Consider the following 27695-nt stretch of genomic DNA (forward strand, 5'->3'; position numbering starts at 1 on the left):
GCTGAAGGAAAAGGAAGCGGTACACCAACAGGCGCCTAGCAGGCTAATGTTGGCCGTTGCTAAGGAAAATATATATGTAGCTCTATATATATTTGTGATTGCTTGTGCTACTAAAGTGGGTAAGCGATTGCTGAAGTGGTAGGAAATGAAACTGCTGAAGTCAGCGTCGCGCTCCAGTTCTCATATAATTGTTAGTTGCACGCCCGCACGTTGAACGAGTGCGGATTGCAACGTCATTACATTTTGGGTGCCAACGAAGCCCGCAGCGTCAAGTGGATTGAGTCTATCACTTATCTCTTACTTTTTAAAATTTATTTTTAGTTTTTTTCTTTATTTTTTTTGAACTTCAACAAAACGAAAATGATGGAAAGGTGATACACACACAGTGCTATGCATGTGTCGGCGTATTTCCTTGAATTTTTTGCCCGCAACTACCAGCAAGTAAACACATTTGCGCTCATGTAGATAACATTCTCTCTTTGTATGAGTGTTTGCGTGGCTGTGTGTGTGCAGCATTGAAAGTTTGTCGCTTTTTCGGCGCCCTTCAATCTATGCCTGACTTCAGCCGCGTCACCCAGCATCCGCTTCCGTTCGGGTATGAAAACTAACGGCCTCCTACACACACACACACACGCGCGCTGAACTGACATGCATTTTATAAATGTGTGCGCAAACTTTTGCAAGAAACTCATACAATCCGGCAAACAATAGCTAGATAGACACCATTGTGCATGCACCCGTATGTGTGTGTGTGTGTGTGCTCCGCCGCTGATTGCCACAGTCGTTGCCAATGTTGATGCCATTGTGGAGGCCGTTCATTTTTTACCCTTCGCTTCCCTATCATCTTCCACAGCTGCAAGGCTGCGGATGTGGCTATGCTGGCTCTTGGCGTTGCTGTTGTTTTTTTGGGTGTTCTTATCCGCATTCGATGCGCTCCATTTTCGGCAGTGCCGTTATGCTTTGGCTCGTTGCCAAGTTGTCCTACCAGCGCGCTTCAACGTGCCAGCATCGAGTTCACTGTGCCACATTCAGCATTTGTTTACACCCCGCCGCACCGCTGCCCGGCAAACATTTATTTCGTTTTTGAAAATGTTTTTCGCTCATTTTTCTTCTTTTTTCGACTTTTTTTGCCAGCACTTTGTTATCCTTTATTACAGTTACATAGTTTTGCAGCCGTTGCAGGCTGCCACTCTTCTCTGCTTCACATTAAATATATATACGTGTTTGTACATTCTTTACGCCACTCAGCTGACAGTAATTCTCTCGGTTACTGTCACTACCGCACACAGCAGCGCTCACCCTCCGCGACACTTTGGTGCCATGTTATGTAAAAAAAAGTGGATTTTGGTGCTAACGAAATGCCAGTGATGTGGAATTTAGGAAAAGCGCGCCCCTGTCCCCCCATACACATACGCGCTGAGCGGTATTAGCTGCCTGTTCGGTAACCAAGCATTCCACAACCACAGGCGTCGCTGGCTCAGCTTACTGCAAGCTTGGCGTGGCGCTACCATCAGATAAATTTAATTTCATACAAATTCAGATTATTATGCAATCTTCTGCTTTATTCATTTTGTATTTTCGTGCATATTTGTTTTTCATTTTTCGTTTTGGCTCTCAGTTTGTCTCATTTGTTTTGCATTTGCTGCATATTTCTATTTAACTGCAAGCCGAAAGCGACGCCAACTGAGGCAGTAGCAGCGGCAGCGACGTGTCAGTTTAATGCATTTGTAATATTTGCGAATTGAATTTCACAGACAGACAGTTGAATAATTGAATTACCGTTTCGAGCAGTTGTTTGGCTTACAGCTATCGTTGTGTGAAACCGTATTTCCAAAATGCAAAAACAAAACAAATAACGAATGAACAATGACTATCATTTGGCCAAGCTTAGATATTTTTTGAGAGATTTTGACGGGGATTTCATTTAAATCCTTCAATCTGTTGAAGTAAAAGTAAAACACACAAAGTAGGAGACATAGAAAAAATTTATAAAATAAAGCCTAGAACGTAAAAGGTTGGTGAATATTAGTATTTTATTTCATTAGGCTGTTTTTTTGTATTTTAGAAAATCGCATCTTTTCAGCTGTTCGTACATTTAAGGTCCTAAAAGCGTTATTCAATTTGAAAAATATTGAGAATACATCTTGTTGAGGCGTTTAAACAATCACACTCATATTAAAGTTTTAAATTTTTTAGGTGTATTTCCGTCTAGAAAATGGAAAAATAACTACTGAAAAAATATTTAGAAAATTTCAAATTATTTTTAAAGTTAAAGCAGTTTTAGTGTCGCACTTAGAGTGTTTAGTACAAAGTTTAAATGCGTTTTTTTTTTCAACTTCCTTAGTCAATGCGGCCGTCAGAATATCTCAAGTCTAATCAGTCGATTTATTTAAATTTTTCCTAAAAGTTTTTAGATACCTTTCTGTTGTACGAATAAAGAAAAAACTAATAAAAATTAATAGTAAGGCATCTTTAAAAAAAACTCAAGAAAGTTAAAAATATTGGTGAAGGAATCAACGTTTCTCACTAGCCGCCATTTCCTGAATATTTTTCACCATAAATAGGGTATATAAAGCTTGCCACGATATTTGGAACACTTAAACGGAAACATTGTGAACTCTATAAAACATATAAATACATACATATATATTAAAGAATATGCCTTTTTGAACAAATCTTATTCATGCATTAGTAGTATTTTGGAGAGCAATAAGTGAAATGGGTCGACAACCAAATGTGAAAATTAGACAGAGAGTGATTAGACTGTACCAAGACGATAAATCTGAAAAGGATATAGCAGAATATCGTATGGTAATACACGGGGAACCCTGCAACACATCAATCATCGTTTCGTTTGTTGAAGAGAGAATTACAAACAAACAGAAAACGAGCAAAAGGTAAGTGTTTACCGAGAGAGATGTGGCATTTATCGTTCGGGAAACTAAGAAAAATCCTCATCTCAACACTAAATATCCATGTCAACCCCGAAACAATAAAAGTGGTCCTCGGGAAGCGTGGTTTTAATGGGCAGATGTCTCGAAACAAAGCCAAAAAAACCGAACCGTTTAGAGTATGCGAGGAAGAATATGAGTTTCTGACAAAAGGTTTGCGACGTAAAAAAGCATTTATAAGCTACAAATATAATTTTTGTAGATTTTATTTACTGACGAAAGTAAACTTAATTTATTTGACTCAGATGGTAAACAAATGGTTTGGCAGAATAAGAACTGCGAGCTTCTACCGCAAAATTTTACATCCGCTACGAAGCACGGAGGCGTCTCCGTCATGGTATGGGGCGGTATGCCAGGATGTGGTACTAGAAATTTATATCACACTCCAGGCACACATTCCTTTCTCACCAAGAAGCTGCTCATTTTTCGGATTCACCGATAACGAATAACGATCGGAATCAAGTGCTTGTATGGAAAACTATTTCATTTGACGGAATATCGTCATGAAATTTGACACTGGTTATTATCAAAGACTTCGCTACAATCATTGAAGAAATCGTTCAGATGGGCCATATAACTGCCGATCAAATTCAGATGAAAAACCTTTTTATACTCATTTGTGTTATAAGAAATGCACCTATGAAAGGTATTATACATAGCTTCGTAGTAATCGAAGTTTTTTTGGTATATATTGTAGTAATCTAAGCGTCTCGCTGTTTTGTGCTAAAAATGTCGTTTCAAACCCTTAAAAATTAAATCATGGCCCTCACCTTCCAATGTCAGATAGCCAGTAAATTATTTTTTCTTTAATATTTCATATTTTATCTTTCGTTTGCTATCGGTTTAAACCTACTATAAATTACTTCCTTTTCACCAGAGCAGAATGCTAGTGGAAAAGCGAGTAGTCAACCAGCAGCACCGACTATGCTAGAGATCAAGAAAATGTTGATCCGGCGCAAATCTATCATAAAATAATATCTTCCCTTGTGGCTTGGAATATAATTGCAGAAAAAATCCACAAGAGCCATATCTTTTTTGCAACAACATTTCAACCTCATTGGATTTACGTGAAGGCACTTTTTACACAGTGCAATGCGGTGGCTCGGCCATAAGCGTGCACTCTGCAGAGAATCGTATGCAATTGATGCAAAGATGTGATGAAATATAATCATATGCAATTTTCGGACCAAAAATGCACCAGAACCCAATGAAATATTTATCAGTTAGCAAACGAAACCCTTTGCCGAGTAAACCCTTATCTTATTCGAGATATCCCTAAGGCTTTAACTGCTTCTCAACATATGCTATTTTCAAACCAGTCATTAGTATCAACTTTTCCACACAATAAATTGTTTAACATGCTCCCCCTCAAAGGCTCAAAGCTTCAACCGTTAGCAAACAATAAAATTAACATAGAAATATGTTAGTCCGCGTAAGCAGATATATAGGTAAGTGGGTACAACAACAATGGCGCTGGCTGTGAATGCTAATGGCGAGCGAAAAAGTTGCAAATCATTGCATTGTCAACGGCAAAAAATGACCACCTGCAATTACAACAATGCAGTGCGGCTAGAAAAGTTGGCCGCGAAAGTTCAAGTGTGAGAACAATTTGCAATTTGTAATTTCACTCTTCGCTTTTCGCCGCAGTGCACTCGAAACTACTGGGGCCGCGCATATTTATTGTGATCATGCGGTTGATGATCATTGTTTTTGTTAATCTGCGCGCTTGGCTGGTGGCCATGGGGTGCGACCGCAATGCAGGCAATGTGGGATAATTAACATAATTTAGTGCAAATGTTTACAAATATTGTTTTACCTGGACTTACATAATACTTGTTGAGAACTGGTAAACACACTCTGTGGTTCGGTTGACGGCGGTGACGGGTGCGAGAATGGTTAAATGATGTTGGTAGCTCGTAATTGTAGTAATGTTATTAAAGTTGATATAAATGATTGTTTTGTAGAACGTTTCTCTCTCTCATTTTAAGTACTTTAACCGAAGTTGAAAGTATGTGGTTTCTCTGCAATAAGCTGTTAAGCTGATTGCGGAAATATAATATGAGAGAAAATCCATCACACAGTAATGTCATTCACCACGATCTAGTCTCAATTTTAATATTTGTAAGCCATAATGAAATAAAAAAAGAAAAGACGTTAACTTCGAATGCACCGAAGCCAAAATTTCCTCTACAAATACAGAAGATTCCTTTCCAACACTTGATTTTGATCGGTCAGTTTGTATGGCAGCTATATGCTATATTAGTCCGATCTGAGAAATTTCTTCGAAGATTGTACCACTACTTTAGGAAATAATTCATACCAAATCTCGTGAAGATGCCTTTTAAAATAAAAAAATTTTCCATGCAAACACACAGTGTATGCGGTATATGCTATACTGATTCGATTCAGAAATTTGTTTCAGACTTTTAACCGTTGCCTTATATAATAATATATTTCATGAAGATTTCTCATTAAAATAAAATTTTTTCTATGGAAGTAGTTAATTCTTAGTAGGTAGCTTCCTTCAGGCCGTGTGCAAAACTCCAGATCAATATCTCAAAAACTGAGCTTACATAGAGATGGATGGACAGACAGACGGGCATGGCTAAAGTTTTCATACCGTACTTATATGTTTTAAATATGTTCGACGCTTCCTTCTGCATTTTAGAAATTTCGTGGCAAATTTAGTATACCCTTTTCAGAGAGTAACAAGAAAAAACGTTAGGACCTTACTAAAGAGAATGAATTGTTGTCTTATTAACCGTCTAAAATGAGGATCAGATGGTAATATCATCAGTAAGACATTATAAGGCTAACGAATGTCATGTTAGCTAAACGAATGTAGAAAACTGGTTAAATGCATGACTGACTAACCTGAACAAACTAGTGTTCTTACAATAACTTGTTAGTTATTGAAACGAAATTTTTTTAAATTTGTAACCATTAAATAGTTAAAAACAAAATTGTTTAGTGATTATCCTGAGATTACAAAAAAAAATCCTTTACACAATCCAATTAAAATAAGCAAAAAAAAATTTATTGAAACGAATTTTTTTGCACTTAGCACTTTTTCCAGTAAATCGTCAGCACTTTATGAGCTATTTAAATGCAAATAGTTTACGGTAATTTCCCTCACCGTAAATATTTAAAAAAAACTCTTCAAACTTCTCTTCTCTTTTTAAGTTTTATTTTCGCAAAAAAAGCTTAAATCTCTGCATTTCCGTTCTGTTTATTACTTCAAGTGTCTGCGTTGTCCGCTTAATGCCGGAAATTTGATGAAACTCAATTTAAAGCTAAATGCTTAAGCGGCTTACATCGATCATCCACTACACCCTGCCAGAAGCACTGCGCGCATACATACATACATGCCTAGAAGCAGAGGTGCCAGTATACAAATAAGTATGTGTGAGCGTTAGTGCACTATCTGTAAGCATGGCAAATAAGAACAGCAATTGTGCCTGGGTCCCTCTGTACGCTCACACCACCACACACAGACCGCTCATATGCACACCGTCTGATATGGCTGAATGGATGCTGGTGGCAAGATAGTGTAACACCCTATTACGTGTCTGAATGCACTCCGTGGTGCAATAAAAATATGCAAATGCAATTTTTTTTTCATGATTCTTTTGCTTTTTTGAAATTCAGTATGCGAGTATCGCTGTTGTGGTGCTGAGGCAAAGGAGTCTGCCAGCGAAACGCATCGAAATACTACACGCGTGTGCATGCTTGCTTTATGTGCCGTGCGACCCTAAGGATCAACCATCACACATGCTTATATTTCTATTTGATTTATAAAGCTAACGAAGCGCAGCAAACAAAAATAAGAAATAGGAAAATTGTAATAATAAATAACTTGTTATTGCAGAAAAATACTCGTCTTCTCAGCAAATACTTGTCACGATGTGCTGAGCAAATAGCTGCCAGCAAAGCAGATGCAATAGCTACCCTCACTCACCTTTACTTTTGCCAGTTCTAGTACTGGTATATACAAATAAGCCCGTATAACTAGGTTACGTATACGCCGTGGGCGCACGTCTCGTTTGCATTTGCATGAGTATGAGCAAAGAGATGCGCATTATTTTGCTCAATACTTTTGCTTTGCTATGTGTTTTCTTTTTATTTTATTTATTTTTTGTTTTTCATTTTTTATACCTTTTTTCCTGTTTTGCTTTTTTGTTTTCTTCCCTACTGCATTGTGCTGCTGTAAGGCCGAGAAGTTCAGATTACTTTGTCACTATTTGTATATTGAAGTGTGAAAGTTTACTCATATTTTCCAGCACTTTTCACTGGGTGTTAACTGCGTGAAGTTGCTCATTTGAAAGTCAATATTTTTTGTTTTTGTTATAATTTTTTGTGTAATCAGCATATCAGTTTTCCGTATTGACTGTTTGTGGCAGTTCAATGAAATGTAAGTAATTCGAAATTCAATGCATTGTGCAGCATTTTTTTAAGTTTTTCATTAAATATGATATCGTGGTGTAAGCTTAGGAGAGACAGTGAACTTTCGTGAGAACAAAATATATAATTTTTTAAGAATTCTATTTCCTTTTGGTGACGTTTTTGTTGACATTAAGCTTATTATTAACTTGCGCGTTGGTGAAAACTGGGCTATGGGTGAGAAAATGTTATGATTTCAAACTAGCTCTGGTCATTGTAGGCAGGTGGCACCAAGTGTATGCTGAGGTATTTCCCCAATCATTTCCTTATTGTGGACTGAACACGTTGGCCATTTCTAGGGAAAGAGATCACCGTATTTTAAAAACTCAACATAAGTGTCTAGAATGGATACGACGCTACTGCTACCGACGGGCACAGCGATCCTTCAAGTAATAATACTGTCAGTCTAGCTCTACGGCGCATGGATACCCCAATCTATGAAATCTCGGACCAGTAAAACGCTGTGAATCGATCGCAGTGAGCCCATGGAACATATGGAAGCTTTGGGAGGCCTCGTCTCGAAGCTGGAGGCCAAACCAAAGGCAACCATGCCATCAGTGTGTTCAAAGAAATCCATAATTTTTCAAAATGAATCTTCGACTATTGAAGTACGTTCAGTTCTCTAAATTCTCATTATTTTCCACTGTACACGAATTTTAATGCTTTCTAAAAGCAAACTAAATTCCATCAAGCATCCGCTTTGAAAATAACATTTGTCCTTCCAGAACGATAAATAGCTTAGACTATATGGCGAAAATCAGTTAACGCCTTTGATATTGATTCCAGCTTTTTGACTTGGATGGCGAAAGGTACAAAATCGTGCATATTTCAACCATGATCTAGAAAAATTGGAATAGTTAAAGGGTAATTCAGAATTCTATGCTAAGTTCAGTAGTAACACTCGGCGAACTTTTAGATAGTTAAAGTGGTCACTTTTCCGGTAGATATACCAACTTTTTAGAACGTGGTTTTCTCTTATACAAAGATGTTACATATATATGACACGTTCTAACAGAACAAACTACATATTCACATATAATAATACAATTTTTTACTATCCTCATCAAAATAAGCTAATGATCCAATAACCCTCGAATGAGATGTCCGCATAAATTTTGATTTTTTCAGTTTCGCTCATTTTTAGAGCGGTTTTCACTATATAACCGCGTAAGCGATGGCAATGGCAATAAATAATAAGAATTCACTAAATGAGCTTAAAAAAAATTACCAATTTAGAAAATAAACTCCATCGATTCGGTTTGCGCGAGTAGTTCATATGGACTAATATGGGTAAAATTGATCAAATGGTATCATAAGGTTTATTAATTAACTAAATTTATGAAGAAAACAGTTAAAACAATGAGCAAATATGTTAAATCAAATGTAAAATTTTTATGCTGAAATATTTTGAAAATAAAATAATTCAGAGTTGATACATCTAAACTCCATCAAAAGCTAAGATTTATATATTTGTATATAAATTGAATTTAACAGGCAATAAACTTTATTTAACCCGGTGGAGAGCGCTCATAGCATGCACATCACTACCACAGCTGTCCATAGCTCACTCATACATAGACGTGCACTAACAGCTTGCCGGCGCTACGTGCGAAGTATTTATGCCAATAAAATACGAATTTCTGTGTTAAAACGACACCCATTACAAATTGTCAAGTTGTGAAAATTCCACAGCAACAACGGGCACCGAGCACCAAACTGCACATGACGCCAAGGAGCGAAGTGAGCGTACGAGCATAAGTACGTGTGTGCGTGATAAGATTTGATGCGTGCAAATGGATTTGCAACTGCGTGTGTGTTGGAAACATTCAAAAATGCCATGTCAAACGATTCGACACATTTTAGTTGCAAAATTTTATGTTAACTCAAACTGAAATTTATTTCCAAAAACAGTCATCGTTACATAACGGGCGAATGCAAATGCTGGTATTTGTATATGGTCCGTTATCTATTGTCAAACTGTGATCGTTGTTGCACATTTAACAGACATTTCAGTGACAAACAGAAATTTTGATGTCAGCAAAACTGAATTCGAGTTGAATGGGTGGGGAGTTCGGGGAATGTGTTGTCATTTAAATATTTAAATAATACACACACCATGAATGATGTTGAACCGCAGGGGACCGACGAGCAACAATAGTTGGTCAGGTGTAGAAATAATTGGAGAGAAATTGAAAAAGCCAAAAAATGGTAGAAATAAATTTCGAAAAATAATGTTCGGAGAGAATGAGGAATATTGAGTCAAATATTGGTGACTAGCTTGCTTGGATGCAAATGAATACAAATTAGTAGAAATTTAAAAAAATGTGGCATGTAAATCGAAGAGCAAAAGCAATAAAATGCAGTGCTGATAAAATTAAAATGTGTTGAAGAAAATCATTTGGCATGTCAAATATCAGATACTAGTAAAATATTAGGTAGTCGAAAAAGTTTTTTCGTATTTTGTCAATTGTTGCCGTTGGCGTCGTATATCTCCAGTGACTTTTTCGACTACCTTATATATAAAATATATCAAAATATATGCGGCTTCCACTATATTGTCATGAATAACATATAGCAAATTGCATTTAAAATTTTAATGAAACTTTATGTTTTTAGTTAAAAGCCTAACATTTGCTAAAACAGCAATTCATGCCATATATTTTCATTTTAAAAACCCATTTTGAACTCACTAACACTGACACACTCAACATATACAAATCACACATTTACCACAACGAATACATCTGTATGTATAAAATAGAATTTCTCGCAACGACGTGTCTATTTATGTTCGTATTATTATTGCATAATAAATCCTTTTAAGTACCGACAATGAAAACACAAATTTACGGTAAAACTACACGAGTGCATTTGAAGCAGCGAACTGCGCACCTGAAACTACAAATACTGCAAATACACAAGCAATAAAAGGTGAAATAGGTCAACAATGCTGCAAAGAGTTGGCAGCGTTCATACTCAAATACACACGAGTGTATGCGTAAATTTTGATAAAATCAAATACATATAAAACATATATATATATATATGTATGTTTTTATGCCTGTCACTTCAAATGGTTTCAACAATTTTGGCATTTACCAAATTTATTTTTGTTTTTGGACAGCTTAAATTCGTGCGAGCTCTGCGGGCGCCATTAAAAATATCACAAACTAGATATTTCGCAAATTTCAACTTTTGATAGACAATCAGATAGCATTTAGAATTTTCCATGTTAGGAATTAGGAAATGCTGAAATAATTTTTGAGAGACATTTAATTATTTTGAACAGAGCTTTTTGCGGTAAGCCAATTATGTTTAGGCAAGCTGTGTGTCATTCAGTGTGGCAGCAATCAGCATTTTCATTCAGGTGTAAATAATAAGTGGATTTAGAAAATATTATTTTTTTTGTGTTGGTTGGGAAAAAATTTGTAAACACAATTAAAAAATTAAAAAAAAAATTCAGCTCAAATAACGTTGTAATAAAAGAAGAAAAAATTCTAATTTAATTTAGATATTTTTATTTAAATATTATACATTTTTATGATCGTTTTTATCAAAAAACAAGAAAAAACAATAATTGACGGGCCATGGCTGTTTCAGGGAGCAGATATATTAGGTGCAGCTATAATGAAAGAACAACAATGCATATTGATTTCCATCGGTGGTTTGGTCTTATCTGAACACAACCACAAACAATGTTTTGGCTCAGACAGTCTCTTTTTGGTAATATGACAGCGTTCATGGACCTTGAAAGGCTTTCTGTCGAATGGAATGTAATAGAAGAAACAGATGGTTCGAAATTTCTGGATTCAAGTCGAGAAATCGGCAGTTTGCATAAAAGGATATAAGTACGTTGGAAAGATTTCCATTGAGGTGGCAACGAGGACAAGCGAAGAATGTCACAAGTAGCTCAAGAGACGATTGAGAAGAGCAAAAAGAGTAACGTTCTTAGTATAAAAATTCATAATGCATTCCTCAAATTATAAGTCGCCCCCCTTAAAGTAATTGCCTTTGGTCCCAATACACTTGAGCCAACGTATTTTCCAAACCACGAAACAGTTGATAAAATCAATAGTCGGAAAAGCCGTCAATGGGCGTAGCGATTTACGTTTAATGTCTTCAGTTTAATCAAAACGGTTTCCCCGTGGCGGTCAGTTGAATAGCCAGAAGTCGCACGAAGCTAAATCAGGCGAATACGGTGGTTGTGGCACGATTTGGTGAAAAAATCACGAAGAATCAATGCAGTATGCGATGGTGCATTATCGTGGTGTAAAAATATAGAGTTCTTGGCTTAAAATTCGGACCTTGTTTTACGAATAACTTCACGCAAATGACGCATTACACTCTAGTAGAATTTCAGGAAGTAATTCGGAGTGCACCACACTTCGATAATAGAAGAAAACTGTCAAATTAACTTTGAAGTTTGACCTGCCTCGACTCTACTTTGCCACGATATATCGCCGATTTATCGCCTGTTTCCGAGATGTAAGCATAGATGCAAGACTGTAATAATACTATAATAATATTTTATGGCATTCTGGTAGTCGCAAAGCATTGTTTCAAAGACGTTAACGCGACGTTTTTTTTTTCAACAAATTTTATGTCTGTGGCCTTAGGTTCAAGTGATCTTCAGAATAGTTTTCACTGATTTTTCCGAAATTCCAGCGATGGAAGAAAGATCTCTGTCTATTAATAATCGATTATCAAACACCAATTTCTTTATTTTATTAAAGTGTTGATCATCAGTTATTGTTGATGAGCGTTCTGGACGTGGTTGGTCGTCAACGCGCTCTCGATCCTCTTTGTATAAATTGTATCAATTAAAAAGACTTGCTCGCGACAAGCAGTTATCACCGAAGGCCTTTTCCAATATTCCGAATGTTTCAGCACCAGAAATTTGATTCTGCACATAAAATTTTATGGAACTTCTTTGTTGAATAATCTCTCTTCGTAAAAATTGCCGAAGGCATTTTATGTACTTCAGAAAGACAAGCGTATACTAAACACTAATGATGTCCCTGACAGTCATACTAACCATGAAAATATTTCAGCAAATGGTCTTACTATTTTTGGCCTAAAGTAGTATATTTGAACATAGTCAGTTCGTAACCTATATTTTTCTCTCGATGGTGAATATTTAGAGGTTTCAATTTCCAATAACACTAACAAAGTCAAATATGTCTTATAATAATTTTTTCAGCTATAGTTATGCTGTAAAGGAAGTGTGGTCGTATTGTTAAAAGAAATATTGGTTTTAAAGCTGGAACGTTTAAAGACCTTGAAAACTTTAGCCATGATTTGTATTCATTTTCGGCAAATAAGTCGAGAAAAAAATCTTTCCCGGAAGCTCTCTTAAATAAATTCTTAAAATACGTCAAGCGCATGGCAAGAGAAAATAAAAAAATGAATGATAACCTTTCCAGACATTCTCTCAGCATATACATACATATGTACATCACTATATAGCCAACGGCCAAATATATTCAGTGTCAACAGCAAACGAATCGCCGAAACCCCAGAGAAATACGCATGCATTATGCGCTTGACCGGCTTAACGGTGTCAGTATGCTGACAGCAATAATAAAGGAAATCGCAATAAATTAATATATAATTTAAACAAGTGCCAGCGCCGCATTTCCGGAGAAACAAACGAGCGGCGTTTTCCCGCAGCCATTTAATTTCCTCGGAACTCTTTATTATTTTGTATATAAATACAATCAATTTATGCTGAAATAGGCATATAAGGCAATATTTGGCTTTTACTGCTTCATATAGTTTTTAAAGTGTGCTTTTAGGCGTATATTCCAACAGCACTGTAAAAACATTTTAATTGCTGGAACGAATGAGTTTCCCACCTCATCTAGCTGAAATTAACTGAGTCCATTTAATGAAAAATGGTAAGTTAAAAGTTTTATATTTACCATTACAATAAAAAGTCAAAAAATTAAATTAAATGAAATTGTGTGCCTTCTATTTAATTGTTTACATTGACGTAGTTGTGTGAGTAAATAGTTTTTTTGTATATTGCATATTTCCGCCTATCTACTTCACTAAAATTAGGTTCACTTGCTGTTCCCATACCACCCACATACCCTTTTCAATCGAGTTTTTGCTTGTGCCGCTCATTTGCATACGACATTTGTAAGTTATGCCGACACGAGTTGACACTTTCGGCTACCCGCCAAGCGTAACTTTTATGAGCCATTACCTTTTCAGTTAACTTGTCCGCCCCCCAGCACATAAATTTTGGCCTCCCAACCCAGTGTAATTACGCTTTGGCTCTGCTGTTCAATGGACAGTAGCATATGCAGTGATATATATCTAGATGCAGAGGCACATAGCCAAACACATATAAGCAAAATTTGTCTCATACACTTACGAAAAATGTTGTTTGTTCACTTTCTAGTTCGCTTTAATTGAAAGTTTCCATTTATTAAATTATTTTTAAACAATACTATGGCTATTTGCCAGCTTATTTTGCTTTACACTTCATACTTTTTCGCTTTTTCTTATTTCCAAAAACGTTTCAAAAACTCCCAATTTCTGTCACACCCACTGCTCTCTAATTTGCCGGACCAGCGTTTATCCATTATTTTCATTTATGCATCGCCATTGTTTTTTGTTTTTGTATTCTAATTTTGGTTTTTGTTTATTTGAAACGCTCATTTTAATGACATAAAGCTTAAAGCCTCGAGCGCCGACTTTGGCTGCGCTATTTGGCAGGGGCTTAACATGCCGTCAAAAAGTATAGCGCACATTGCGCGCTTCCACTGACCCTTTTCTATTATTTGGCTTGTTTATTTTGTAATTTTCGGCACTTGTCATTTTTGTTGCTAGATTTGGCGGCATTTTGCATTTGTCTCTGCATATACAGCGCCAACTTTGTTTTGTCTCTCATTTGATGTGGCTTAAATCAACTTAACGCCATCGCATTTTCACTTAGTTTGTCATTTTTAATTTATTTGTTTTCGAATTTACTGTTATACTTTGACTGCGACATTGGCTTATAATATTTGCGTGCGCTTCATTGGTGCTATCTGTTGGTGGCCAATGTGAATTTGTTTTGTGGGTGTGCCGTCGGTGACAAAGCTTACTAATTGGGCCATGCTGTCGCGCCACTTTGAGATTAGTTATTATTATTAGTCACCACTGTGTGGTGATGAAATTATGTTACGTTAGAATTGGTCCAAATTTGGAAACAAAATCTTCTGAAATCCTATTTTAGAAAGTTCTAATAAATAAAATAAGACGAAACTAGAAAAAAACGTTAACTTCCGCTGTACTGAAGCTATATACTCTTCGCAGGTGTGTTTCTTATAGGATGGAAGGGTATAAGAAGATCTTTCTATCGTTTTGAATCAATCAGTTAGTGAGCAGTTTATGCTTTAGTCGGCATATTAATGTAATCTACGATTCTTAGCTATATCCACCGCTCGAGTGTCGACTGAGCATGGGTTTCGTGTACTGTTGTGGCTTCAAGCTGCCACTGGACTGGCCGAGTCATGGCTGGCAGGTAGTCAAGCGGTATCTAGCAAGGGCTGCTATATTTTCATTCCATTATGCTGGACTGCTTTATATGCCATCTCTGACGGAGGTGGATGTGATCAACCATTACGCCATTGCAAAATAAAACGCTACGGGTAGAGATCCAGGAATCTAAAACTCACTATGGAAATGGGAAAAGGAAGTAATGGACTCGGATATCAGCACAAACTTCGATGGGATACAACAGGCATAGCGATCCTTTGAGCTGTATCGACAGCGCCGACACTTTCACCGTAAAGGGAGCGATAACTCTAATACTGTATAAAATACTTCCGCTAAACCAGATCAACAGCGCACGACTGCCACAGTTCATGAAGACTCGGACCAGGAATGCGCTGGGAATATAATTGCAGAAGTAGGAGAAGAATTTCTTGGCTTTTCTGATCAGTAAAGGGTTTAAACTCTTGCAACAATACAGGACCAAAAAGAAGTGAGCGATAAGAGATTGTAGGCAAAAGCATGGTATATGGGGTCAGGAGCTGTAACCGACTGGGAGGCAAAAGCAAGCTGAAAGGAAGCGTGTTGGAACAGTTGACCTGGGCGGAGAAGCAGTTTATTCTCCCAGTTGGTTACAGTTCCTGGCGAGCACACTTCGCTACATATACCATTAATGCGACGGATCCAGCACTAGTTAATCGTATGGAGAAGCATATTGCTTAAAAGAGCCAGCGTTACAGAGACCGAACTGACGGTCTCCACGAAGAATAAACTAAAAATCATGTATGCGAGAGACAAGCCGACAACATCCAAAGCAGTGACAGCAGCCTGTGAAGAACCAAAACGATATTTGATCGTTTTGCTTACCGCAGATGACACGAGAGCGGTGAATAATACCGGCAATGAATCTTATGAAAACTCTCTACTCGAGGATGTATGCTTAGCCAAGCGCACCCAAGTTGTCAACGTGATGGAGCAAGATGCTTTTGCGGAGTCAAAATCCTAAAATGCAGGTTCGATCCATCACCGAAATGGGGAAGGAAGCTCACAAAACCTGTGGGAAATGCGAGCCTGAAGGTAGTGGACCGCAGCCTCAGGTACCCAAATCAAATATTATTGGACCACCTCTTGTGGTGGAAATTTACTGCGGCTATTACAACGGCAGAATCCAAATGTGACGACTAGCGACTAGACGTTCGGTGAACGAAGATAAAGGCCAAAATAATATCTTTCAGATGGTACGACGGCAGACGATATGCTCTACGCCAGGTGCGGGAAGATGACAAGGCACGTAGGAAGTGTTTTCCTTCATTTGACTAAACCTGTATTGATTGTGAAGTAAGGCACTACAATCCTCTAGAAGAGCAGCTTGAAAAGTGATCAATAAAACATGACTCTCGTAACTCTTAAGCCTCTCCTAAGCACCTAACGTCTAACGACTATGCGCTTTTTCACTATCGCCATTGCAATTGAGTTCAAATATATCAATCGACTTGCTTTCGCGTGTAATTATAAAAATAATTAATACTCTTACGACCGCTAATCGGCTCATGTGCCCCGCAAACGGCGGCCTCTATCTCAAGTCACGCAAACTGAATATTTTATATTTAAATTAATATTCAAGTGAAATGCTATCAATTAAATGCTTGTGTTCATTTTCAATTTGTGCGAGTGCACGCAACATATTTATATTGCAGCAACAACAATTTGCGATAAGACACACGCAACTCGGTTCACCGGGCCCTGCCCCCCGCACCTAGGCAACGACCACTCAATCGGCAATGTGTAACTAAATATTAAAATCGGCGCAACTGCATTGGGGCATGCAAACGTGTCACGTAACTGTTTAATTTGCAGCACAGTAACAACAACAATGGTAACAACAAATTTCGGGTAACATAAATTGAATAAAATATGCAGAGGATTGCATTCAAGCGAGCTGCGATAAAAGTGATATACGGTACATGGTAGACCACATACACACACGCATACACATACGCATAAACAAATACAAACACATGCAAAACATAAACAACCGTACATTAAATAGAAAGCGGCAACGGCGGTTGAAACTCAGTACTGCTGGGTGGACTGGTAGGAAGTCAGTTATTGTTGTTGTTGTTGGCTGTGTGCTGTTAAGTGTTGTTTTGTTGCTGTTGCTTGCAATTGCAATGCCACCACATGTGGCAGTGAAGCCACAAGCAGCCGAGCGCGCGCACACACAAAAGCTGCGGGGGTTGACGCAGACGCGCAGGCCTCGAGCCTTGCCGGAGATACCGCCGTCCAAAAACCGCAAATCATGGAAAATCTGTAAAACAAATTTCATTGAAACGGCCAAACTACTGCGAGGCGCGAGTTTGGCAAGTCAAAAATGTGTGCGGCAATCGTTGGCATGTTGGTCCCCTGGCAGCAGCAACAACAACTAACTGGCCACAACAAGCCAACCGAAGGTGGATGGGGCGGCGTGCGGCAGGCACAATGTCAAAGCGCGCAATTGCAAAAACCAAAGCACAAATGCGCTGCTAGTAATAAAAACGACAGCAACAACGGCGAGTTTGATATAAGTGGAGTATGTAAGTGAATTTCGGAAATGGTTAAAGCGCGCCGAGAGCGACGCAGAGGCGCAAAATAAACCAGCAAGCCATTTCTGCAACATTACACGCGCACACACACACCCGCACATAAACAAGTATATGAATGTAGATCCATCTATGCTAAACGAAAGGCAATGGCACGTAAATGTGCCGTAAATGCAACAACACCAAATAATTTAAAGCCATAAATGCAATGCTGCTGTGGGGCATAAAATTGCAGATGAACGCTGCGCAGGTGCGCGTATATATGCATTTGTATATAAGTAGCCGTGTGCCTGCTTGTGTGCACTTGGCAAGCGCAACTTTACTGCGACCGAGCAAACAATGCCACATGTATGTATGTGTGTGAGGCAGTGTTGCAACGCCGCAAAAGTTCGTTCAAATTAAGATGCCTCTGAGGTGGTTGATCTGTTGGCGTGGTGTGCTGCGGTGTGCTGCGCTGTGACACGCTCCTGTTTGGTTGGGTGTTGCTGCCCAAAAATTGCACTCAGCTGCTATGCGTCCGCAACCTTATGGGCCACATCTGTGCATTTGCGTGGGCGCACTGGTTTATCGGTGCGTTGCTACTTGTGAGTTATGGGCGGCAAAGTTTTTCGCTTTATTCGCCAGCAACCACGTCTGACTGTTTGCTCTATATCTCTTCCTGCGCGTATGGGTGTTGTTAAGTATTTGTATTTGTATTTGTATTTGCGAAATTTCTTTCTACGCCTCAAAGTATTAAAGCGCCATACGTTGGACTCGTGCGGTATTTATGGTTGCCAATTTAAGCTAAAGGTCGGAATTTTTGCAAATTATTATATTTTTTGGAATTTATTTTACGAACCCTTCGTTTTGCATATTATTATAATTTTTGGAATTTATTTTTAAAAACCCTTTGTTTCACGAGAAAATCCATTTTTGGTTATTTTTTTTAATATTTGGAATTTTTTGAAAATAGTAAAAATTTAAGTTTGAGGGGTGGATTCTTGCGTATATAGACATGTCCATTAAGAAGACTCTCTAAGAATTTCAGGTAATTCGGTTCTGTAGAAATTGAGCAATCGTGGGTATTGTTTATCTCCCAATTTATTTAATAATAATATCAATTTTGCAACAAAACTCTTATTGAATTAAAAATTATAAATATTTCAAAACATTTATTATAAAAAATATAAATACGTTTTTTTTACATTAATTTATTTTTTTTTTTTAATTTATTTTTTTTTATACGTCTAGGCTGGGATACCCCTTTAAGTTACTAATGAAAAATTAAGTTCGATAAAACAAACAAACCCTAAATATGTTAAATTTTATACTAATATATAATTTTATACTAAAATGGTTTGCCATTGGAAATTTCAAACTGGTGGCAACCTCTGTCTAAATTTCTTTCAATTAAACGTCCTGCTCAACGTCTTTTAATTTGATGTCTATGCCAATATGAAATAAAATAGCAATAATTTTATCCATTTTATTTATTAAAACTTTTGCACAGGTGGCAAGCTTTCTCAAAAAAATGTTTTAAATATAATTTATATATAATAACTAGTAGATCTGGCCAAGCGTTGCTGTGGTATACATTTTAAATTATTATTCATATAAAAAACTATTCAATACAGTGAAAATTTCATTTACGAATAAAGCCGAAAACGTTATTGTTGGTACAAGAGTCCAAGGGATTGTTCTTGATGTTCATGCAAATAAATTCCATTGGAAAAGATAATGAATGGCTGCTTTCTCAGTGTCTGGTTTACAGCCTTTCTGTTTCAGTTAATAGCGTTGTCCGCTTAATAGATTGAACTTAATAAACATTAACAATGGCATGGTTAATGGATATGTGCGCTTAATAGAGCGTCGAAATAATAGAACTTTCATTGTATTTTAAATTTAAGGATTATTTTTACTGTCCTATCTTCTAAGTTGTTTCGAACTGGACACAGTGTACTAAATTTTGCTAAAATCGATTAAGCAGTTTAAGAGTCCATCGCGGACAAACATCATGAGACGTAATTTATATATATAAAGAATATACAAAATGTTTTAAAATATTTTAAATTTTTACCCTCTCACGCTTATTAATTTTGCTATCAAAGTTTTAGTTTTTCGATTATTCGATCAATTTTTTTTAATAACAACATTTTAAAAATCTGGCTACCTTTCTCAAAAACTGTAAAACTGTTTAAGCCTTTTTAATTTAATATCCATACTGAAACAACTTAGTTACCCTTTTAATATTATTGAATTAAGATTTCTAAAATATTGAATTCAAACGGTTCACTAGGTGGCAACGCTGCTCTAATACTAACTGTAAGCATTATGGTTAACAACTAGACGCTATTTTGAATTTGGTTTTTTATTTCAAAATTGGAAACAGGTGGCAACGTTTCAACTTTATTCGATGCAACACGTTCGAAGATCATCATGAAGTCACACCGCGAATATTTGATTTTCCCACTGTCCACCAATTTTCCATGTTCAAAAAATAATTTTCAAGCTCAGATAAACTAATTTCAGAATTTTTAAAATTTTCTTCAATTATTTAAATATTTTTACAATATAAAAAACACATTACATATGCATATACAAAAAAAATTGACTAATTTAATCAAGTTATTCAACCCCTACGCCATAAATTGAATTCGCTGCATTGTATCTATAACATGAAATTTCATTTGTTACGTATACGCACCGGTGAACCCACACATCTTCCTTTATTTACGCGGTAGCAAAAACAACTTTGTGTTACAATTCATAACATGAATAACGGCATGTTATGACAAGTGTATCTCTGCGAATGCTCATATTCTATGTTTCCGCTCTACGCTGGAAAGGAAATTGAATTTCGTATTGATTTGCGCGCATAAAAAATTGCCAAAAAAACGCGAAAGAAAACAAAAAAAATACCAAAAATATATCGCACTTTAAAGTTAACAAGAAATCTTTTGCCAAAAGCATGAATTTCTCTGAAACAAAAAAGAAAAAACAAAAAATTATTGCGCTGACTTTCCGCACCTCTCCGACCCCCACAGCGCTGCTTGATTTCTCACTTTTCGCAAATTTATTTATGTATGTTAGTTTCCCCTTACCCTCACGCCAAGCATAACGGCGCAAAGTAAGCACTCAAGCGTGAGTATGCGTGCACCGTTGAACCACACACACACACGCGCGTACATATATGTGATACGTAGCTGTTTGTGCGGGCGCGTGACAGGACCAAGCCGTGGCGGCGGCGCCTGAATGACTTCCGCTTGGTTACGCAGACAAAGTTTTCGCCGAAAAACAAGAGCGACAGCAACTACCACACAGCCAAGAGCAAGAGCAAAAGGAGACGTGGCACTGCCATTAAATTTGGCAGCTTCATAAGTAAGCTCACACACATCCGCACGCGTATGCTACGAGGCACCGCTGCCGCCTGCCGCCAAAAGTGGAAAAAGTCCAATAAATATCTTTTTGTTTTCTGGCGTTCATAAATTTTGCAAAGATTTGAAAGGGAATTCATTGCAGGCAAACGCCACGGCAGCTGCAGAGGTGAGTAGTGTGGCGCAACACACGCCGAAAATTGTTGGTCGAGAGTGTTCTTGGGAGCGAAAATTTGTAAGCAAACAGCTCTGATGAGGGTGATGGTGATGAGGGTGCCGTGGTTGTGGGGGAGAAAAAGGAGAAAAAAGTCAATTATATCAGCTATAATTAACTTCGTCAAATGAAGCGAAAATATTGTGAACTGTAAATATAATAACACGGCTGCAAAAAGATGGCGATTGTACGCAATTAAGTTTGTTTGAGTTCGCTAAAGTTTTCTCTACAACAAATTGTTTATATTTTTCTTTGCACAAAAATATTACTTTCGTGTTATGTATTATGACGCAATGCTAATTTAACCACGTTGTTTTGAGACCTCTTTAGGGCAATGCTTGCTAAATTTTTTTTACCGAATATTCACCTTGTTTTCTTATTCCTAAAATTAATAATTCCGGTGCGCGTAAAGGCAACCAAAATATTTCTTTGTGTTGATTAAATAGTAATTTATTTCAAAAGTGTCAATTTATAATTTTTAAAATGTAAATATTATATTTAATAAATATAAAAAACATAAAAGTGCATTACTTAAACCACAAGATGAATCTCTGAGCTGCCGATTGTTTCTGACTTCATTAAAACCCGTAAACTCGACATTAAATTGAGACTTGGTTCTTTAGAAATGATTTCAAATCAAAATATTATAGTCCAGTACTTTCAAAACTCTTCGTAAATGTCGAAGTAATGGACACTTTCGCAGATTATTTTCTAGTTGAACTACTATATAGTAAAACAAAATGTTAAACGGCTGATTTGCGTTTAGTCCTTGAGCAATGAGAGTGGAGTGAAGTCCAAATTTCGCAGATCAGATCAAAATCCAAAATAATACTGCTAAGTGATATCAAAATTATACCCAATCATCTTAGTGTTAATACTATACGCTCAAATTTTGTACCGTTAGAGCGAAAGTATAGCTAAATTAATTTTCCTGAAAATGTGTTTTTTATAATAGCAAATATCTGTAGTACGCCAATAAATTCTCACCGTCGCATTTTCATTCAAAAACCGGACAAAAGTAAGAATTACAAACTTGAGCGATGCTACTCAAAATTGATTTTTTTTTTTCAGTACCTAAGTAACCGTACGTTTTCGAAAAAACTAGGAACTTAACATTCAATTCATATTACTATGTCACTCTGTGAAAATGAGCAAAAACGGACTGTAACTACGCCTACTCCCAATATAACACAATTTAAAACTCCATTTGATTCTATCACTTTCCAGTACACAAATAAAGAATTAATTAATATAAATTGAAATTCACACAGCATCCTTTTCTGACAATAGTATTTCATTGTATCAAAAATGGGTTGAATCGGGTCAATACTTTCCTGAGCTAAAGATTATAGAACTTCTATGTCACTTTATGCTGGATATATCCGCCAATATTAGTGTATGAAAATTGCAGAATATATTTTATTCATAACAGTGTATCTTTGCGCCTAAAATAGATACAATTGCGCGAAAACTTGAACCCCCCCCATATAACTATTACCAAGGTCTTCGGACATCCACTTGGCTTTGATGCATACGATTGGTGATTGTATGTAAGGTACCTAAATGAAACCGAGGGAAACATTTTTTGAGTATGTGGCATATTAGTAGTATGTGGGCTGAGCAAAAATAGACCCAATTTGGTCGACCCTTTCCTAGTCCTTTCTTATTTGTTTTATTTTAATATATTGCATTATTATTATTATATTCAAATGCATGATTTTTATTCATAAAATCACTTTAAATAATTTTGTCCGGTTTTTGAGACCAAATGCTCCTATGTGCGTCGTCGAGTAATCTGATCATATCTCTCTGAGTCAATATCATTGTACCTGAGCAAAACAAGAAAGAAATGTTTTAAAATTTATGAGAGCAAAGTAAGAGCGAGAAAGCAAGAGTGGGAAAGAAAGGGAGAGTATGAAAAATAGAAAAGCGGTATGATAAATTGCGAAAATAGAACACATAGAATCCCTCTCCTGCATATGCCCAACTTCCAAATTGTTTAACTACATACATATGTATTTAAATGTAAAGAATCTAAATGATAGACGGAAATCTTAAAAAAATATATATGAAATAGTTTAAGTGAAAGCATTCTTCTCAGATCTACGAACTCACTTGTGTGCAACTCACTAAGATCATACCTGAATCGAGTCAAAGAAAAAAATAAAGAGAATGAGGGCAAGATAGAGAAACTGTGTGAGAGTAGAAGACGGGAGAATATTGGTTATTATTTTTATATATTTGAAGCAGAATTGGAGAATCTTAAAGATGTAGACACAATTTTCATTAGAATTCTACTAAAGTATTTCAACTAATTATTACATTGTTACAAAAATTATTAAGCTTATTTTATCAGTAACTTTTTTATTATTAAAGTTTAAGAAAAAGAGAAATGACAGCAAAAAAATTGGAATAGTTTCTTATACAGATGTTACCGCTCAAACTCCTAAACGATTTCAACCCAACTGTTAGAAATTTTCAAAACTTGTAGGTAAGGATTTTAGAAACATCAAAGCGCGTATAATTAAAAAAATAAAACAAATAAGTAAGTAAGAGCTAAGTTCAGGTGCAAACGGATATTTTATACTCTAGCGACTTGCAAGAATCAAAGCTAGGGAAGTACCTTAAGGTGCAAACCGCCAAACAGAGGATAGGAATCCAAGCAATTATATATAGTTAAACTTCCCTAACTCGAATCACCATAATCTATAAAAAAAACTTCTTATTAGAGAGACTTCGAGTCATGGAAGGAACTCTGTAGGGAATTTGAATTCTATTGCCAATTCACATGTTGAAGTTATAGAGAACTTCGAGTTATAGAAGTTCGAATTATGGAATTTCAACTGTATATATATATATAACTTATAGCTGACCGACGACTCGACAAAAATTTTGTTAGAAATTTAGCATATAGGGAATTAAGGGTAGTATCGACCCGATATTTTCTATTTTTGTCAACACTACTACTACAATATTAATATGCGACATACTAATAAAATGTGCCCTGAGGTTCATTATGGTACCATCACTGATCATATGGAGTTAAGTCACCCTGATATGTTTGTTATATGGAAGCTAGCTTAAGCTTTCGCCCAATTTTATCCATTTTAGGCACAAAGACACACTGCTAACAATAAAACAATTTTTTTTCATTTTCATAGAGATAACTCACGTGTTGGTCGATATGTGCTGTGTAAAGTCACCTGGAAGTTCGAAAATCTTTATATTAGGTATACGGGAGCTGAGGGAAGTATTTGACATAATTCAACCCATCTTTGACACGTACATATCATTGTCAGAAAAAGATTATTCCTGAATATCAGTTATATATTGCACCTATCGACCGATATTTGTGGTAAAGAATGAACTAAAATAAAATAAAAAAAAATGAATAAAATAATAATAACCCAGCGCACAACCCTAAGCACAGGGGATGTTTCGCCTTCTCACCTTAGCTCGCCTTCAACGGATGTTCTTAGGCTACCCAGAGGATACTTGGTCAAAGACCGGAAGTCGTGAGCTGTTTGAGGCATATGTAAGAGAATCGTTTTTGGCCACTCCCAAGTGAATGGCGATCACAGAACTTTCCTCACTTGCGTGAACTTCTACACATGACTCCATCCTCCAGTGGCATGGAGTGAACGCACAACGCCAGGAGAAGGCGAACCCGATTCCCCAATCAATGACGATGGAGCAGACGTTCCATTGTCCGACCATGAAGAAGTTCGAATAGCAATTACCCGCCTGAAGAACAACAAAGCAGCGGGGGCCGATGGATTGCCGGCTTAGATATTCAAACACGGCGGCGAAGAACTGATAAGGAGCATGCATCAGCTTCTTTGTAAAATATGATCGGACGAAAGCATGCCCAACGATTGGAATTTAAGTGTGCTCTGCCCAATCCACAAAAAAGGAGACCCCACAATCTGCGCCAACTAAGGTGAGATAAGCCTCCTCAACATCGCGTATAAGGTTCTATCGGGGGTATTGTGTGAAAGATCAAAGCTCACCGTCAACAAACTGATTGGACTTAATCAGTGTGGCTTTAGACCTGGCAAATCAACAACCGACCAGATATTCACCATGCGCCAAATCTTGGAGAAGACGCGTGAAAGGAGAATCGACACACAACACCTTTGCTACAGTTCTATATCTTATTTAGTTACGGCACCTTATAAGTTCTTCTTTAATGGCGTTTTGTAGATATGTCAACGGTCAGATTACGATGATCTCTCCATCTTGCTTTTTTGCCAAGGACACGTTTCATCAAGATATCTTAATTTCTACTCAAGTTATAGCCTACACCGACGAACAGACAGACAGTCAGTCACCCGGATTTCAACTTTTCTCGTCATCCTGATCATTTATATACTCTAACTCTATATCTATATCGGTAAGTAGTGGACAGTACATGTGGCAAGAGTATAAAAAGCAGGTCAACACCAACCGGCACGACAAGCTTCGAAAATAGCAACTAAAGCGCACCATTTAATGAATACCGCGCAAGAACCAACCGATCCATAGACCGCACAACCGCTTCGTGAAAGTGACATTTTACAGAAATTTATAGCCAAATGATTGCCACTGCGACAGTGTTTGCGTCTTTCCACCTAGTACAGTACATGCGTCTGTATGTGTGCGCATAAATGACATAACTTAAAATGCAAAACGCGTAACGGAAATTGCGTGACGTACGAACATTCTGCGAAGTGTATGCAAGAGTTGTGCTTCGCTGCCACTTCTACACATTACCGCAAATGTTGCAAGTTGCTGCAAACATGCTGTCGCATGCTAAGTGCTTGCATACCTAACCAGAGCTCCGCCAAGCTACAAGCCTCCAGAATGCAGTGAATGCGCAGGATTTGCATGCGATTGCATTTAATTTTGTAAATTATGAAATTTTTATGCGGCAAGCGCTGCATAAACGATGCCACTGCACATTTCACCAAGCTCCATCTGAGGCGCCACGGACCCAGCTGTGATTGCTGTCGTGTGTGCGTTGATTCATTTAAGAACGCATACAATTAAATCAGGCTTATTTATGCGTGCGTCGAAATCGCATTTTGTGGACTCTTGCGTGAAAATTTAATGCGCGAGTTTCTCTTTTAGTGAAAGGAAACTCATTTCTTTGTTCAAAAGTGTGCGAGCGAAACTTTTCTCCATCAAAACGCCACAAAGTATGCCAGTGTTTAAATACATGACGCTCGTTTTCCATTATTTTCCTTCATACTCTGCTATTATTGATGTTTTTAGTCGCACTTTCGCTTCTGCTTTTTAATAGTTGACAACTTTAAAATGCTCCATTGTAGTTAGAAAGTTCTACATTAAATATTCTAAACTTCCACTTAGTCTACTTTTAGCTGGCCTGCAACTCGTTTGCATAATGAGCGTGCATATATGTATATTTACGTGTATATATGTATATTTAAATATATGTACATAAATGTGTGCTTGTGTGTGTGCTTAATTTGCATGTATTTAATTGCGTACTGGAACTTACCTCAGCTGTGTTGTAAAAGTTTTTGCTTTAGTTGAAGTTAGTATAGTTAATGCTTTTGTTGCTGTTATTGTGGTTGAAGCACAGTTGTCTTTTCGAAACGCGTCAAGAGCTAGAGATAGCTTTAGTGAGTCTGTCAAGTTCAGTGAAACTATCAGAGAAGAGGACAGCAGCTAGATAGATGCTGAAAGTATGAGAAGAGGAGAAGGAGTGAAAAATTATGTTATGCTTTATGACTTTGTATGACATACATACGTTTAGACATTAATATTACATAATAATTGCATAAAATTATGTTTGTATAAATACTTCTCTTACATTTAAAATTTGATTATTTCAACTAAAAAATTAATTGGCTTCTATTAAGACGCCTTAAGAGAGTACTCTAGTATACTAATTTGTAGAAATCTAAGAAAATTCATAGATGTTCATTTTTTCAGATGATCACAAAAAGATGTTGGCAATAAAGAAATGGCCTATTTTCCCCTTTACTTCAAGAACACATTAAGCTTTGTTTAAATAAATATTCCGTTTTCTTCAATTGAAATTATAATAAATGAATGTAAAAATCTTAAATACTATCTTTTATCAATTGCCAAAAAACGCTTGAAATTTGGGCTTATGACTAAAATACTCCCTTAAATCAAGTAAAGTTTTCTGAAAAAATCCACACGCTTAACTATAAAAAGTTCAAAAGCTTGTAAGCATTGAAAGTGTAAAAGTTATCATAAAATTAAGTATTTCTTGAATCAGCTGACTTTGCCTTAAGCTAATTAGAGCCACGCCTTAAAAAGCTCTAAAGCTTGTAAGTAACGAAAATTAAATACCAAAAGTAGATCACAATAACAAATAACACTTACATCAGTTTAATTTGCCTTAAGATACATATACATAAAACAAAATCTCTAAAACGCTTTAAAGCTCTCAAGCAAGAAAACTGCAAAAAGATATCAAATTGGAAAATCATAGCATTGACTAACATATAATATTCTAAAAAAATTTCTAACCAATATGACATCTTCTATAAAGTATGTTTTGTTTAGAAATTGAATAGTAGATTCTCAACACTAAGACCTTAAGTAAAAATTCAGAGCTTTTGCCAAATAAGTCAATGATAACTGCATTTTCTTATATTTAAAAGTTTAAGTTTTTTTGCAAACTTTTTAACATAGCTATTTT

The 27695-nt window shown here is 36.6% G+C and overlaps 1 protein-coding gene across 1 annotated transcript in view; it reads right to left on the reverse strand.

Moving 5' to 3' along the window:
• LOC120774452 overlaps window positions 1-26781 on the reverse strand; it is a 110432-nt gene extending 83651 nt beyond the window's left edge. Inside the window, exons 1-2 of the mRNA XM_040104139.1 lie at window positions 26746-26781; window positions 26520-26689 (exon numbers count right to left, since the gene is read on the reverse strand). Of these exons, the coding sequence (XP_039960073.1) occupies window positions 26520-26689; window positions 26746-26781 (206 nt within the window). The remainder of the gene's footprint in view (window positions 1-26519; window positions 26690-26745) is intronic.
• Window positions 26782-27695: the final 914 nt, after the last annotated feature.

Source organism: Bactrocera tryoni, chromosome 1 (genome assembly GCF_016617805.1).
Source record: "Bactrocera tryoni isolate S06 chromosome 1, CSIRO_BtryS06_freeze2, whole genome shotgun sequence".
Taxonomy (NCBI): Eukaryota; Metazoa; Arthropoda; class Insecta; order Diptera; family Tephritidae; genus Bactrocera; species Bactrocera tryoni.